The sequence below is a fragment of the Melozone crissalis genome, unplaced genomic scaffold (assembly GCF_028551555.1).
Source record: "Melozone crissalis strain CALT ecotype California unplaced genomic scaffold, PUWL_Pcris_2 ptg000005l_1, whole genome shotgun sequence".
NCBI lineage: Eukaryota > Metazoa > Chordata > Aves > Passeriformes > Passerellidae > Melozone > Melozone crissalis.
Window position 1 is genome coordinate 46,422,596 of NW_026535783.1, and position 17,704 is coordinate 46,440,299.

At 37.1% G+C, this 17,704-nt stretch overlaps 1 protein-coding gene across 2 annotated transcripts in view; it reads right to left on the reverse strand.

The window, feature by feature from the left end:
• Positions 1-43: 43 nt before the first annotated feature.
• Positions 44-17,704, reverse strand: part of SLC1A1 (solute carrier family 1 member 1) — a 51,090-nt gene continuing 33,429 nt past the window's right edge. For both annotated transcript variants that reach the window (XM_054284223.1, XM_054284214.1), the window contains 8 exons: positions 16,656-16,698; positions 14,786-14,893; positions 13,294-13,478; positions 11,217-11,324; positions 6,404-6,526; positions 5,684-5,878; positions 5,057-5,191; positions 44-2,159 (listed from right to left, as the gene is read on the reverse strand). In XM_054284223.1, the coding sequence (XP_054140198.1) occupies positions 1,913-2,159; positions 5,057-5,191; positions 5,684-5,878; positions 6,404-6,526; positions 11,217-11,324; positions 13,294-13,478; positions 14,786-14,893; positions 16,656-16,698 (1,144 nt within the window). In that variant the 3' untranslated portion in view covers positions 44-1,912. The remainder of the gene's footprint in view (positions 2,160-5,056; positions 5,192-5,683; positions 5,879-6,403; positions 6,527-11,216; positions 11,325-13,293; positions 13,479-14,785; positions 14,894-16,655; positions 16,699-17,704) is intronic.

Here is a 17,704-nt window from a genome sequence, read left to right on the forward strand (position 1 = left end):
TTATAGCTAAAGGAACTCTTAAGGAGAAGATAGTAGGCTAAAACAAGAGTGAAGAGAGAAATTATTTATTTATAACACATTAGGAACACTTTTAACAGTACATCATTAACAGGGTGACTAGAGAATAAAGTGATCATAAAAGGGTGCCTTAAAAAGCTGGTTAAAGACAAGGCAGAGATTATAGGCTAGTCATGGAAACTGGTAGGCTTTTTCCTCCCATAAGCAAAGCTACACACAGATAAAGACTGTCTCATACTATTTCTGCAAACGTAAAAGATTGATTTGCTCAATCTGTACATTTTCTTTTTATTGTATAAATTTACCAATACTTAGATTAACATTTTCATATAGTTTTTGATGTTAAATTTAAATGCAGTATTATGTCTCCTTAATTTAAGGTGCAATTTATCAAAATCTACAGTAAATGTTTTCTTCTTAATCAGTTCTCTTTGGCACACTTCTGGTCTGTCTAAATACAAAAGTGTAGGATTGAATCGAGTATATAACACTGCAGGTATTTGAAGGGTTTTTTGTTAGCTAATAAATGCTTATTTATGCTTACCACAAGCTTATTCACAAAGAAATAACTATATATGAATTTCAGTTTAAGTTATATATAAAATGGCTAAACTACTTCAATGTGCAAGGCAGAAAAAAAATTGTTACATCAACTCCTCCCTAGAGAGAGTGATTTTTGCACCATGGAAATCTTGTTTAAAATGTTATAGAAAATGGAGATTTTTAATGAGGAAGTTCTCAGTGCTTCTTATCTTACAGCAAGCCACCTGAGGAGATGATTTTCTAGGTCCAGAAATGGTTCGATACAGTTTAGCTGACAGGTTGGCACTATAGTGGTGTTGCAGCTATAAACTTGCATGTTCAACTGACAAACTAAACCAAAGAGCCAAAAAACCCCAACCAGTCTGTGTGAAGAGTTTAGTGAAAGTGGCTTCTTTCTATGAGAAAAGTTTCATTCCTATGTTCTTGATATATGTATATATATCTATCTATCTGCTTTTATTGCAAGGAAGAAACATTTAGAATTTGCACTCTGCACTTTTGTTCTCATGATCTCTTCTTACTTTTGGGCTGACTAATATTTTGTTAAAACCATAAATGGACAATAGAAAATGAGATTCTGTTTCTGATGGAAATGTATGAGGAAGCCATCAAAGTTGACCTAAATAGGTAAAGTATAACTTTACAAAAGCTCTTCAAGTGCCAGAAGAGCAAGCTCAGAGCAATTTATTTCACATCTGAAAGCCAATACCAGCATCCGGCATTCACATGAAAGGTATGAGGAAACTTAGCTACATAAATACTGGACCTCTTTCAGTGACTAATTATTTCACAATTGAAGAAAAACTAAACCCTATTCACAGTAAAATGTACTTATTTCAAGGCCCTTCTGGTCTGTTTTTTTCCTGAATCATGCAAGTAGTATCCCCTCAGCTGCAGAAATTAGCATTTTGGCAAATGATCAAGTTACAGTGCAACCTGTTTAGAAGGCAAGGATGTAAAAAGGGATTTCATACAGGTACTTTGTGATGTGGTAATGTGTAAAATGCTGTGCTACTCCTGAGTAAAACACATTTGGCTGTCCCAGCTAATGACCCATTTATGAGCATGCTGATTCCAGAGAGGCATTTCACAGCCTCGGGAATAGTATATATTCTTAAAAAAAAAAGTATTTTACAACTGTCTTTTTCTTCAGCCTATCAGTAAGGACTAAAAATGGTGAGTTCAAACTGTTGAGGGAGATGATGAGCAGGGGAAGAACCAGTAAGGAGAATCAGGGTCTGTGTGGTAAATCAGATGTGAGATGTAATTAATTCTCAATTTCCTTTTAGCTTTTTGAGATATTGCATATGGCCATGCTTAGTGCTCCTGTTTTATCTGAAAGCTATTGGCTTTAGAACTGGGATGTCTGTGTAAAGGATATGGTATCAGATTTATCTACATCAAAGCCTCCATTGATGTAAGATTTCTCGGCCTGTGTTTCATCATTATCAGGTATTCCTGTTTCCAAGGCAAAAGGATTGACTATGTTGACTTCAGAGGTGACATCCATCTGCTCCAGCTCCTTTTTTGAGAGCTTCTCCACTACTCCTGTACCAAAGGCATCTCCCAAGACATTCACCGTTGTTCTGAATCGATCCCTATGGAACAAAAAAGTTGTCAGACACACCATCCAGTTGTTAAGAAAATCCTTTTAGTAAAAGTAAGGTACTCTAGCTCAAGCAGCACTGTTTTCTTCCCAGTGCAGATTTGGGTAATTATTCAATTAAAAGAAAACAGTCTTTTAAAACAAGAATCAGAATTTTACCCACAGGTATTTGAAGAAGCCTGGGATAATTTTCATGAGAAATTATTTTGTACAGGACATGCAAAACTGCAAGCCATGTCACTTGTCTGTTAGAGCCAAGTGGTGTGGTATAGCCTTACAAAATGTTGGAAGGATCACCTCTCAGGCCCTTGAAGTATGCTACAAAGGTGGTTCCCTCTTGTAATGATAGATTGTGGGGTGCAGCAGCAGAGTCTGCATTGTGCCTTTTGTCATTCTAACAGTCATGTCCTCAGCCAGAAGAGCACCTAGCCCAGTATGTCCAGTATTCTGGCCCAAAGCTGACAAAGGGAAAGGCCTGTCCTCTGCTGGCTTCTCCTTATTTAAGGGCTGAAGGACAAACCTATACTAAAAAAGTCACTTAAAGGAATATGATACTCCTGCACTATTGATTTTTCTCCAGACAGAAATGTGACATGCAGGCCTTAAAAACCTGCTGCTACTTGGCAGAGGAACAACAAACCCTTGCAACATAATAAAATTTGAAAATCGATGTGGAAGTATGGTGTGGAGTGTGGAAGGCCATGCTTCCCTGTTTTTCTTTTCAGCTACAGAGCACTACAAAGGTTCTGTGGCAGAACAAGTTTCTCTTTCTGTGCAGAGACCTTGAGGTGGATATATTTACAATATTTCACAATACTTCTACAAAACTGCTGAATTCTAGTGCTAAAAAAGTTTTCCATGTGCAACAAAAATATATGGTAGGGAAAGGAAGAGAGAGCAGTAAAGATTCTAGTAGAATCAGTGTGGCAAGTGAGGAAATCAACACCACTGGAAACTCATCGGTTATAATAGCACTATTCTATTTGATTTAATTTACACAGCAAAACATATCTTAGTCTGAAAACTGCCTTCATTAGAACCAGAAACATCTTGAATTATTTGTATGTTTCATGGTGGAACAAGAACCTTCCATGTACTAATATTGTGTCTAAAACCCACAAAAGCTACAGACTTCTAAAGTGGAGTAAAAATCAGATCCATAAAGTCATGATTGCTCTGAGAAATAGGGTATTGTTCTCTTTCTCTCTCACTCCCATAAGGTAGGTAAAGAGCATCAAATGAAATTATTAGGGCGTAGATGAAAACAAACAAAATTCAATTATATCTCTGCATCATTAGGATGTGGAATTCACCTCCCTAGGACTTGTGGAAACATGGGTCCCAAAGCAATGAGGCATTCATAGAAGAAGACAAAAATCACTTCTAACCCAGGAGCTCTCTGTTCTGCAATTTGCAGGAGGCTGGACAAATACTTTGGATAAAGGAACCATTATACATTTGGGTGTTCTTAGACTCTTCAGATACCTCCTTTGAGCCAGTGGTTTGTACTGATCTGCACTATCCTTAAAAACATTAAATGCCCACTAGGAATAGAAGAGAGCTAAAGAAAACAAAATTACTGTGGAGCACCGCAAACAAAACTATTAGACCCTGTTGCAGACAGCTGACTGGGAAAATTACTTGTGGATAGAACCAGTTCCTTTGGAGAAATTATGCTTATACATAAATTGAATTGATTCTTGGATCCATACAATAGCCCTGATTTTCTGGAGACTGGCATTTCTCTCTATTTGCAAAATTGAGTTATATAGTAAATAAATTAAATATATCTGTGAAATACATAGGTTGCCACCAGAAATCCTTCAATAAAATGACTGAAAAGGCCAGAGGAGGAACAGCAAGGCATTTATCTTGAATGTAAATAAACCTGAAGAAGACATGCAAATACTATGAAATTATTAAGATCACTGGATTGATACCAGTGAAATGTCATTCATGCAAACTGCAGGTGAAAAAGACCTTGGCCTGATCACCAAAGCTCACACAGTTTAGGAGGCAAAAAACCTGAAGTTATACTTGTTAACTTGTGAATCCTCTATATCATGGAACAAAACTGAGTATTGATAGCCTTCTGACCTCCAGAATACACTCTGTGATTCTTTGGGCTTTTGCAAAATTGGCAGAGATACACACTGGTGTAACTTGAACAGAAAAGATTTCTGATGCAAAGGCTTTTCTCCAGAAAGAGCAGATGAATGTGACTGAGAGGTTTTGAAATGTTCTGATATGGTTTGGATTAGGCATAAGAATCACTTTCCAAATTTAGATGTGTGCTTGTTGATTGAGGGCTGGGCCCTGAGTGCTCTCAGTGAAGAACAGTCCTAGCAAAGTAGTGCTGGCAGCACAGATCTGTGTACACCCTGCTATATGTGTGCACAGGGAATCCAGGGTCAGTTTTGCTTTGTTCATGTTGTGCTCCACTGCCAGTTTATGGATATCATGTGCTTTGCAGCTTGTGGCTACACTTCAGTTTTATGAATGATGTATGTGTTTAGCATAATGTGGTGGTGTCTCTGACACTCTATAGACATTTCTTGGTACTATCAAATTTGCCTGTCTTGAGGATGATGCTCATGATTTATTAGTCATGTGACCACTACTTTAAGGCAGATGGCATCTCTGAATGGGAGGTTATTCATTGCCATCCCATGCAGGACTTATCTCACAATCAAAGCCATTACTGCATTTAACTCTGAACAAGCCTGGCCATAAGAATAATCTCTGTCCATTTTCTGCAACTAAATGATGTTATTGCTTTCCTTCTCAGACTCACACATTTCTAGGCAACTTCTGCAAACATTAAAAAAAAAAGATAGGGAAAAAGAAAAAAAGAAAAAAACCATTAAATATGAGGTGCCTTAAACTTACAGAAGCCAGTCAACTGCAATGATCAGAGTAACATCCTCAGCAGGCAGGCCAATGGCACTCAGCACAATCACCATGGTAACAAGTCCGGCTTGGGGCACACCTGCAGCCCCGATGCTGGCTGCTGTAGCTGTGACGCTAAATCCCAAATAAAACCCAGAAAAGGCATTCAGAAGACGTGTTACTCTGTTTTCTGACACAAATAGTTTAATTTCACTGCAAGAAAGAAGCCTAAATGTTTCAGATTTCCTCCTCAATAGTATTTACTCAAAGTCTGGTATCAAGCTTCTAGGACAAGCTATGTTCTGATGTACTCTTATGGTTACACTACAGAATAACAGGCAACACATGTCTAGCAAGAAAACTGGATGGATCAAAGGTAGAGGCTGAGTTAGGTTTGCAAGTGTTTGCAGGGAAGAATAATAGCAATTTTCATAATAGTGTTGTACATCCTGATCCATCCTACCTCCCCATCAGGTTGCACTGGCTAGGCCTTGGATCAAGAAATGAGAATATGTGTTATTTCTTATGCTGTCAATGATAGGTTAAACTTTCCCATGGGGTATCCGAATGTACCATTCACAAAAAAGCTCACTTCCCACAAAATGTATGTGATGGCTTTATTCTTACCTAATGGTAACTATTTGGCCAATATCCAGTTTTAAGTCATTCAGCTGTGCAATAAATATGGCTGCTACTGCTTCATAAAGAGCAGTGCCATCCATGTTGATGGTAGCTCCAACTGGAAGAACGAACCTTGTGATTCTTTTGTCAATCAAGTTGTTTTCTTCTGCACAGCGGAAGGTGACAGGCAAAGTTGCTGAACTGGCACATAATGAAACACATAAAATTAATGAAAGCAACAACACACCATTTCTATTATGTTTCCTTTTGCTCAGAGCATGATCTGCTCTATGACTCAAAAGGAGATCTAAGGCAGGAAGGGAGGCTGCACCCTGAAAAAGCAAAGCAACTTCTCTTATACCTTCTAAATATTGGAAGAAATAGCTAGGTGTTAGTTCTCAAAATTACATGGTAAATTGCCATGGTATATGTAGTCACAAAAAATGTTCAACCACCTAAATGCTGTCAAGTCTGCGGCTAATGAACTGAATGGCAAAGAACTGCCTCCTCCAGGGAAAGGCAGACTCTCATTTGGTGTAAGGCTAACGCACTCTGTAGTGTCCTTTGGTTATGACAGAAATAACATTGAAAACAGTATTTCAGCCTCCAGCGGACTGAGAACTGTCCAGCTGATACCAGGGCTTTTAAAAAAGGAGCAATAAAAGCAGAGCACAGACCATGCAATACTGTTAGGAACACTACAGAAAAGATACTGTTTTTGTTTACCTGGAAGAGGTCATAAGGGCTGTAAGAAGTGCCTGAGCCATCCCCATGGCAAACCAAAAAGGATTTTTCCTTACTATTATAAAGTAGATAAGCGGCAGAACTATACCGGAATGGATTGCAAGTCTGCAAAATAAAATCAACTAGTTAAACAAACAGATCCATCTCATTGTCTTTCTTTACTAAGATGTTGATAATAGGTACCCAGCTCTGTCCTCAAATATAATCATGAAACACTAAAGGTGTTTCACCTAGCTGCAAAATTTAGAGAGAATGCCAGATTAATAAAAAGCAGACTAATGCTGTTCTACACTTCCTTTTGGAAAGGAGACACCATATATGAATTGTCTCTGCTAAGCTGAGCAAGAATTGACTTGAAAAATTTTTAAACTGATAAAAATTAGAAGACTAAACTAATACGTAAAGTGATGTGCAGAGGGTGATTTGAAATAACACTTAAACATTTCTCTTTTCTCCCAAATCCTTACAATGCAAACCAGAGACAAATCAGAAAGCCAAGTCAAATTATTATTCTCAGTTTGTCTGCCCTTATTACAGAACATGTTTTAGAAATAAAGATAAATATGCTTTCCAGTCAGGGTCAGCTGAAATGCACATTTTCTGCAGAATCTTCAAATATGGACCTTTAGAAAAATTGACATCTGCTGTGGGCAAAACTGTCTAAGCTCAGGTCTACAATTAAAATGTGGTGAGGTATTTGAGACTGTTTAAATGAGGTGTATGTAGTCTAAGCATTTTTAATGTTGTAAGATGCTGAAATACTATGTTTTGAAAGTATTAATTTTTAAAATTAGGTGGGTTGACTCATAGAAGATCAACTCACTCTCTTGACTTTAGCAGCTCAGATGTATTTGCCTGGGCATTTGTATAGGTCTCAGGGATGAAATCATCCTTCAACCTGTGCATTGATTTTGAACACTGTGCAGTAATCCTGAATGCACAGGAATGCAGAGCTTGTGGACATTAAGATAAAAGGTAAACTGACTGCTGTAAGTGCATTTGAAATGAAATGTATTTGAAGAGTCTGTGAATATTCCCTGTGTTCAAAGGTTGCAATTATAGCACATTCGCTTTTCATGAAAAGAAATTATCACATAGCCTGGAAACATAAACCCAAAAACTGCTGTCACCTATGACCTTGGAATTTTTACTCTGTTCTTACAAAATGTTCCTGTGCACATTCCTGTGTTGTAATAATGCTTTATGGTTTCAGAGCAGTTGATAAAGATAGCAATAAATAATGGTACCATTTGTTCTGCCAAAACCAGACAATTAAGAGACCAGTAGTCACAGTACAGAAATCCACAATGGCATCAAAAATCATCCACAAAACCTACATATTTGTTTCCTTGAAAAATTATCTTTTTAAAAGGAACAGGCATTGAAGTTTTCATTCTGTATGGGAACATATCACAGAATTGTAGAATCATATGACATATTTAGTGGAATGTAAGTAATAACATGCAACATGTCTTGATAAAATTTTGTAAATAACTCTAGAAAGAAATCTACCAAATTATACATGCACCAACACAAGGCATTATTGTATAAATTGCTAGGTTTGTGACATGCCTGAGAACAAACTGAATATAGGAAAAAAATAAAGTGGTACGGGTGTCATTTGCTGTCTTAATAAAATGTTAATGAGAGTAAGCATTTCGAATATGTCTAAGTCTAAAAGCATACTGACTTAATTATTTGAAAAATTCAGATTTGCATCTTTTTAGTAGTAGCATGAACATGACATTATTAAAAACATTTTTGTTTATCTGCTTTGCTACTACTGGTTTTCCTGAAACAAATTTTAAGTAATATTTATTTTTGTTCATAAGATGCAATTATCAGGAAGCAGCAGAATTTTTATACCAAAATCATAATCAGCAATTGAAAACAGAAATTCTAATAGCATTCATTTTTAAGTTAGGAAGAATCACGTCCCTCAGAATCCCAAGCTACCATTCCATGTAGGAATATCTCTTACAGGGATGTAGCTTCCTTGCTGCATTAGGAAGAGAAAAAGGCACAGGCAAGGAGAGACAAGGAATTGCTGCAGCTTTTTTCTTTTCCTTTCTTTTTTTCTTTTTTTTTTTCCTTTCCCCCCCGCCCCCCCTTCAGCTTGAGTTCCCTCTGGCACTTAAATTATGTCTCCACTTTGACTTTCCTCTGCTGTAACTTCTAATATGTCCTCATCCTGACTCTGTAACCATCAATCATGAGAGACTTGAGATACTTAGTGGCAAATTGCACCAAAGACAGTGGGGGAAGTCTGTTCTCTCATGGTGACCTGAATGAGACAGAGAGACTGAGAGGAGCTGCAGACAATGGTGGATGAGTCCTGGTAGGGCTGAGGCTATGAAAGATCATGAATAATTAAGCTAGGAAGAAGGTGAGCTGGTTAGGGAGGTTAAAGGAAAGAAAGCAGAGGATAGGACAAATATCTTTAAAAGGAATACAAGAAACATTTAAGATAACCTATTATCTTCAGGTTCAAGCTTAAAGAGAGGATGAAAAGCAGTTACAGAAGACACCAGTGAACAGAATACACTGCAGACAGGGTCAAATACATAAGAATGAAAACCAAACTGATGGTGGGAACTGCAGTTTTTAAGAGACCCAAAGAGCAACATTTCTCCTTTTTCCTGAGAGGTAAGAATAAGGGGTATTCTTTCAGGCTGAAAAATATAGAACAAGCCCCTTTTCCTTGTAGCCTATAGCTTTGTGTATGTGTTCATATCTGCTCTTGTGATCTGATTATTACATGCTCTCCCTGATGGTCAGTGTTACAGAGAATATGCAAAACAACGCCTTGAGCAGCACTCATGGAAGGCTGCTCTGCAGGAGGCAGAAATGCTGCAGAGGTCTTCTACCAGAGCACCCATCAGGGAACATGGTCATATTTGGAGGAACAGAGAATTTTTCTCTCCAAGGATGCAAACTAGTGCTCACTAATGTTTTTGATGGCACCTGGGGATCTACTTTAAATTGTTGTGCCTGTCAAACAAATGATTACCAGCTAAACAGGAGGTTATGCAGTGGCAGGTTACTTTGCAATAAAAGTGCTTTGGAGAAGGCACTGTGCCTTCACACACACCTTAAGGAAGACTTGCCTTGTCTCAGTAAAATCGTAACCTGTAACCAGTAATCGATAGGTAAATAGTCATAAAACTTGCTATCACATCTAAAACTAAAACTTACTATCTGATGTAAAACTGAAGTCAAAAGGGGCAGTAGTAATCCATTCAACATATTCCTTCTCTGAATTAACTGGAGTTAATGACATAGAAAACCAGCAAAAGTAATACACTGTCATTCTGTCAATGATTTCTATCTACCTTATGGTTGGGGTGTCATTTATAATTTCTATAGAAAATATTAGAGTCTTGATTTACCATCTCTTGGTAAATATCAGCTTTTGAAACCTGTAAAAATCTGACCTATTTTCCAAGTGCAAAGAAATACTCACAAAAACTGTATAATGCATTAGATGAACATAACTTGTACTCATCTCTGTAACATTTTAAAGAAGTAATGAGTGCTATTTCTGGAGCAGTAATTCTTATTTAGAAATAAATTTTATCTCTGATTTTCAAACAGCTAGTCCAAACATACTGGCTTATGAATAAAACAAAACAACAACCTTAAAATAAATATGCTTATCTAGCACAGATTAATGTAAAAACCCCAGAGATCCTTCTTGACTATTTATAAGGTAGTTTGCATTTAAGACTAATATATTACCATTCTCTTTGGCTGTCAGAAAGTGTGTGAAAGACATTTGAAGAATAGCATGCAAATGCATAACGTGTGGGGAAAGAAACTCTTGAACAATTTTGGACTGAGCCTCTAGACAAAACATATATAAGTCCTTAGTATACTGAAGGAATTATAGGAGTGGATGCTAAGGTAATGGACCAAGACTGCCTAGAAGGCTATGCTTCACTGAATTGGAAACAGAAATTTAAGCACATTTATCTGACAAAAGAGTCCTTTGTAGGATAGTTTTCAGAGATATATAATAACCTGGTATTATAACCTATCATTGGAGCAGTTAAGTTATTCTAAACTTCCACTGCTGAAAGGCTCCACATTGTGCAGGTGTAACCTACTGCACCCAGACTGTTCTACATAGACAACTGCTAAGAAAAAAGAATAGGAAAAAAGTACTGATGCTTGGCTATGTTATTCAGATTACAACTTCTCTTTTTGCAGCCTCACCATCTACCCTAACCTTGGAGGAGGAATTAGCAAACAGTGCAATCCCCAGGGCTTCTCTTGATGTCAGCTGTCTGCTCAGTACTGCGGAGGGAAGGGATCAGTCTCTTTAGCATCCTTTATTGTGCACTGCTCTTACTATGCGTCTGTATTCAGCAGGGAGTTTGGTCTGTGCTGCAACACCTTGGGCCCAAAAATTCCCAAAAAATTCCATAGAGGTTCCCAACATAATCCACGTATTTGTATAAGTTCGAGAGGCTGGCAAGCCCCAATAAGAAATAATTCATAACCTCAGCTTTAATACAACAATATTTTCTTCAGCACAAGCTGTGAAGATGAAACAGTGAATACAATAAAGGAGTTTACTTTTGGGTTTTGGTTTTTTTTTAGAAGGCAAGGCAGTGACTTTTTAAAACAGAACATGCATCCAGCAAAATGTGCATTCAAACCATCTTCACATATCCTCACATAATTTTCACTGATGAGAATTTTTGTCTCTGACCTAGAAGATTGGATGTGGTGGATAATTGAGTGGTAGTCAACTGAGCTCCACAACTGCATACATCTTTAAGAAATTACATACCCAATTATTACTGTAGCCATATAAAGACCCAATTTACGAAAGATTTCCCAGTCCTCAACTGCTATTATCTTCCCAGCAATTAAAAACACGATACCAATTGGCATATACCTAGAAAGGAAAAATAAAGCTATCAAAAATGCATTCTCAGAAATACTGTATGCTCACCATGAAATAACTTCTCTCCCAGAGTAATGTTTTTAAACAGATAAAAAATATGTTTTGATATCCTATTTCACAACAACAGATTTTTTTTTCTTAAATTATGTTATACATTGGACTTTATTCATTTGCAGCAAGGCTACAACAGAGGTGATGAAAAAAACCTGGAAAATAAAAGTAAATGTAACTCTACACATAGTCTAGCTAGTATTGTATAACTTGGTGTCACAGAATACACAGAAGTCAGGAAGGGGTATGGGCGTATAGCCTGTTACAGCAAATGTTTGTGTACAACCACAAGCTCCCTGGGGGTGGAAGTTTGCAGGGTTGAGACCAGTGTCTGTCTAGTCTGCAATCACACACAGATGGGAAAGGTCTCCTGTAGTTACAGGAGCTGCCCAGCAGCACTGGGGGTTATATCTGTGTCACCTGTGTCACAGAATAAACCTGCACGAGGCCATGCCTCATGGATCTGAACAGCTGTATAGGCTATTGCCTATAGAAAATTCAAGGGAAATATCAGGAATTATGTTAGCACCAGCTCCACTGCATATTTTTATTTTGGTTCCAGAGAGTAGGCTGTCACAGAGACAAGTTATTACTCCAGAGCCTTGAGCAGTATAATTTAATCTATAAATTTGTGAATATATAAAATACATCCATTTTAAAATAGAAATTATAAATTTATAAAATGTATGTGTGCTATCTCATAAACAAAATTGTATCTTACCCCTGTAAAAAGCAGGTATACCTAGTTCCTCTAAGCACTGAACTTGATGAAAACAGTACTAATTCCTCATACTTTCAGCAGAAAACTCTGTCTTGTTTCAAACAACAGCTCCCACATCTGTAGAAACTCAGGGAGTCTGTAGCCACAGCTTCGGGCACGTGCAAGAAAATGGATAATCAATTTATAAGTAAATACCTGTATGGCATGTGCTAAGTCTGGAGTCTCATTGTTGGTAATTTTCTGCAGAGTGAGGCCCTGTCTCACAGGGCTTTAACTTAGCCTGGGACTAAACTAGCTGCTTAGCATAGGACTAGTTGCAGAAATTAATTTACCTTTCTTTAAGGAAGCAAGAATTGTGCAAACCCTGGACAGGTTTGCTGTTTTACATACATCTCAGTATGCTGGGATGTAAGAAAAACCCAGGGAAGAGTCAGATCTGACATGGTACTGGTATGAAATGTGCACATGAGCAGAGTATTGTAATAAGTGGCACAAGGCACTCCGCATGTAGGATCAAACTCTGGAAGGAGTTGTGTGTATTTATAGTCCTGATCCTGTAATTGTGATTTGCACATACAAAATTCTATTAATAGCTGTGAAGTCCAACCAAACACTATCACACAAGTTTCTATGTATTAAATTTGTTTTTCTTGTCTGAGAACATTATGAGAATGCTGTCTCAAAACCTATTAGCAGGAGGTAAATGATACTAAGTTGTATTTTGCATACCATTTTGAATTTTTCTCTGTGCTGTGGCTTGCATATTAATTCAGATTTCTAAAGGAAGTTAGATCCAATACAGACATCCTGTGAACACAATGTCTTTCAGAGAATAATGTTCAAGACTCAGAAGGGCATATAAGTGGTAATGCTTATCCTCAAAAGAGGCCTCAAATGACTAGTGCACTAGTTTTTTATAAGCATCTAGCAAGAATGTCTAAAAAACTCAAGTTTCTTGGGAACAAATAGGACTGCTCCTTTAGTATATATCAAGAAGCCCTGTTTCCAGTTCCTTCAAAAGGATCAAATTCTGTAGAAAGGAAAATTTTTACCAATCTTTCTTTGAAAGCTGCTTTCTGTAAAGCACTATGCAAAAGCAGACATGAGGTTGAGTCTGCTGTTACCTCTTCAGGGACAAACTCCACTTAAAGAAGTTATTGGAAAATGCTAGTATATCCTTGAACTTACCACATAATTATCTGAACTATTCTCATTGTAGCTTCGTTCAGCGCATTGAAGAAATCCATCAGCACTTGTCCTTTCTCTCCCATTTTCCCAATAATCACTCCAAAAACAAGGCAAAAGACAATCAACCCCAGCACATTGATGCCGTTGGAATACATCCCCACAATTTTATATTCTTGGGTTTTGTTCTATAAATTGGAATCAAGAGAAAAAAATACTATCTGAAAATAGTGAATTTACTTTAAAGAGTTCTCAAACAAAAACACATTTAGATTTTTTTGAAAGACATGAAGCTCTTTCCCAGCCACTCTACTGGCTTTCTGAAATAGCCAAGTGCGCAAGTTCAGGAATACACTATACTGAACTTGAATATTTTGTATTTTAAAGCCATGTATGGATCTGACCAAACCTCAGCAGGGAGTAAAGCACCCCTTAATTTGTGTTGTCCTTTCTATAGACTTCTGACATGAGTATGGCAAGGTCTAAGTATCCACAGTCATGCTTTCAAGATCTACTCCTCTACACTCAAGATTTACTCCCCATTGGAAAGCAAAACACAGATGTAGAGTTCTTGCGTTAGTTTCTGAGCAACTCAAGGGTTTGTGTCTGGATCTAAGATAAATTCACCACTGCCTAACAACTGGGACATCAGTGTAATTGCATAATTTATAGGAGAATTGTGTGCACATTACATAAAAATCCTACTAAAGAGGTATTCATACATTCTTCTGTGCAGCCTGAACATATCAACAAAAGGGTGCAATTCTTCACTACATTCTTGTTCAGGATTTAATTAATGTCTCTTCATATAGCCCATCTTCCCATGCTATTATTACTTTGAGATGAAATTTGGAAGGAGTGTAATAAAATGTATATTGATTTGGTATTGCTTATAGTTCTGCATTCACATTGTATTGAATTCCTTTCTCCCTCTCCTCCAGAGTAAGTCTAGACTTTATACACCATTAACACCCAAAAGCTTTCTACACTTCTAATGAAAGGCTTCTTAAATCTCTTCACTTTTTTTCCTGTACATTCTTTTTCAGAGTAAAAACTATTAATTAACAAATGCTTTATATTGTTTTGTTTTCCATTAAAAATATTTATTATCATTTTCAGCTAATTTTTTTTTTAGTGCTTACAATTACAGTTGTTGCTACTCAAATATCTCAAGGTGATGTACATCTATAGTCTTTCCGCAGTGAGTGTTGAATTTCTCAGAAAATTTACAAATCATAAGCAGATAAAAGTAATCAATCTTCATCTGTTTTCTTTGGACTGGTCCATTACCCATGGGATCCTCTGATGTTCTTAATCCTACTGGAAGGACCTCTAGGCATTTACTAATTAACTTCTGTGCTCTTGCTAAAATCCATCTATGTGCTATTTCCAATCATTTCTTCATCACTAACCACATGAAATAAACCAAATTTAGTCTATGTTCTTTCTTCCTACTTCATATATTATGAAGGAATGAAAGGATAAAAGATCGTACCTCTGAAGCCTTTGCTGTTGTAGCCATTGTAGTGGGTTCCTCTCGAAACATGGAGCTCTTTTTATCCACAGCAGTTGTAGTTTTAACTTTTTCACGTTTAGTTTTATACTGGAAAAGTTTTTAAAGAAAAAAATCCAGAAGAACTTATTTAGGAAAATGAGAAAACTGAAGAATAGACAAAGGCTCAGTAAAAATATGAGAAAAATTAACCAATTGAAGCTGGAGGTAGCAAACATAGACAAAGACTTTATTTCCCAATTCATGTGAGCCATCAGGGCTCTGTTCCTCAGAAGCTATAGATCAAACAAGAGGTTCACAAATAATATCCTATGAATGCTGCTCCCCAGGATCTTGGATACCCCATGGATGTGCTGCAGTCTTGTGGGGCATGAGCTAGAGCTGGTGGCAATGGCAAGAATTTTTTGCTGGAACAAATAGCCTGGAGAGAATTGCTGACAGCCATGCCAGGAGAGGCCCCTGGCGGTGTGGTCAGCATAACTAATGCCACTATGCTAGGCAAACAGACATTCTTAGTGGTCAAATGGGTTACACATTTCCTTTACCCCTCGTTGCCAGGTCTTCAAGGTCCTGTGCACCAAGCAGACAAACCGAACAGACTTACTCTTCTGCTCCCTACTAGCCTCCAGATTCCTGGCACTAGGCTGACTACCCCTCTCCTTATTTGTCTTAAATGTTCCAGATGAGCCAGATGAGCAATGTTGATGATGCAGTCACCGAACAGGCAAATGTAACAGCAGCAGGTACACTGTCCGTAAAACCAAGCAGGTATAAGTCCTAGTGAGTAACTTGGACCAAAACTGCTGCAGGACAGTGAGACCTGGTGGTCAGGGATGCCTCCGTCATTGTCTGTTTCCTCTGAGGACTGAGTGATCAACCTGCATTCTTTCATATGTTTTTCAAACCTAGATTATGGCTGTTATATTGATACAGCAAATAAGGTATTAAGATTTGACCAAATATGCAGTGGCTCCAGGTGATTAGAAAACAAGTTAAATTGTGCTACTATAAAACTGTTCTACACTGATTCTGCTCACAGAAATCCTGTGCTATTCTGATTGTAAGTTCTGTGCTACACTAATCATAATCCATTAAGAAAACAAGACTTTATTAGTAACTACAGTTTATTGCCACCAGCATTCTGTCAAGGATTCCTAAAAGAGCCTGCCTGTCCCCTTAGTGTGGGGTGGCCAATAATGATGACAAAAACTACACGGAGAAGTTTTATAAAGTGAGTTGTGCAGAGAGCATATAAATTTCTTATATAAATTTCTGGGGAAGGTTAGCTGATAAGTCTAATATACAGACAGAAATTTCCTCTTTCATCTTGCAACACTCCCTTTTCCTGAAAGATGTCTCAAATAGACTACTAGTTATCATCCTTTTCCTTCAAAGGATTTGGTCTGGGAGTTTGGTCTGGGAGTTGATATTAGATGTGAGACACTTCAGGGTGAGGGCAAACTTACATAGACTTTATCAGACACAGAGGGATCTTAAGAACAAGGCAACTACTCCTCTTAAGATGGTTCTTCTAACTCTTGTTGTCCCAAAAGGAAACATCTTGTCTTACATGCTGCTTGGTTTCTGCATCCAGCTCTTAAACAGTGCCTTTTTGGGACTTAATAGCTGATAGCAGATTGTTTATCATAATGGAAATGGAACCAAGATGCCTTAAACCCCCACTTTTTTATAGGAGATGAAGATATTCCTGGACTTCTCAGAAATAAGTCTTGCCTGACAACTTTTTTGTGACATATGAAAATAACAGTGAAATAAAGTTTTCACTGTTAACCACTGTTAACAGTGGTTAACAGTGAAAACTACAGAAATAAAGACGAATGTGCAAACTTACCTGTTGGAAACAGGCCTGAACAAGGTTCTCTGGGAACATATTCCTGTTAAAAAGCATAGAAGCATTTCAATATGACAGCATACTAAGGAAAAGTTGTTTGCTACAAACAAAATGATAAAATTTGATGCTTAAAAACAAGATCATGTTTTGTTTCTTTTAGCAGAAAGAAGTACATTTAGCATCACCAGAGATAGATAGATAGATAGATAGATAGATAGATAGATTTTTTTTTCCAAAGAAATTAAGGGTTTAAGAGTCCCAATGACTGTTTTCCTGCTAGCACTTGTTGAACTTTTGGGCTTATTTTTCAGTATTTGGCATTTCTGTTGGTAAGATACTAAACCTAGTGTATTTTATCCCTGCTACATTATCTCCTTGACTTCTGTAAGAAATATAGGACACACCATCTTTATAGGTTATGTCAAATATAGGCAGAAAAGAAAAATAAAAAACTTCTTACAAAGGCTGTGCTGTAAGAATAAGATATTTGGTATGCTCTTTTGTAGTTTTGAATTCAGAAATTAATCTTGGTTAATGGTAAATTCTCCTGTGTTATTCTGGTGTCAAGGACAATTTTCAAACACTGAAAAATTAGGAGATTTAGTGCAATGCAGTTGTGTGACTCCAAATGCCAATTTTAGATTCAAGCAGTTGCAAAAAGAAAGCATTAATTAGGTATTTGGTAAATATCCAATCCAGTGCAGAAAATGCATTTGATACATATAATACATTGATATACTGAAGCAGAAGTTTTAAAAACTCCCCTAAAGATCTTTCACAAACTTCTGCCTTTGGTCTTCAAGTTTTAAAAGCAAAATCTATTCAAAAGCAAAATCAGTTTGTGCAAGTGTGGGTTTGTCCTTCATCTTTACAAGACTGTCTTGTGTTGAATCCTAAATCTATTATTTTTATCCATATTTTTGAATATAAATATATTGGCAATTCTAATTCCTTTAAAAGTGAATTTCAGATCTTCTAACTGCTAATTTACAGTCTTCAACTTCTTTGCAATAAGTTGAGCTATAATCTATAGCAAACCCCCAAACTTC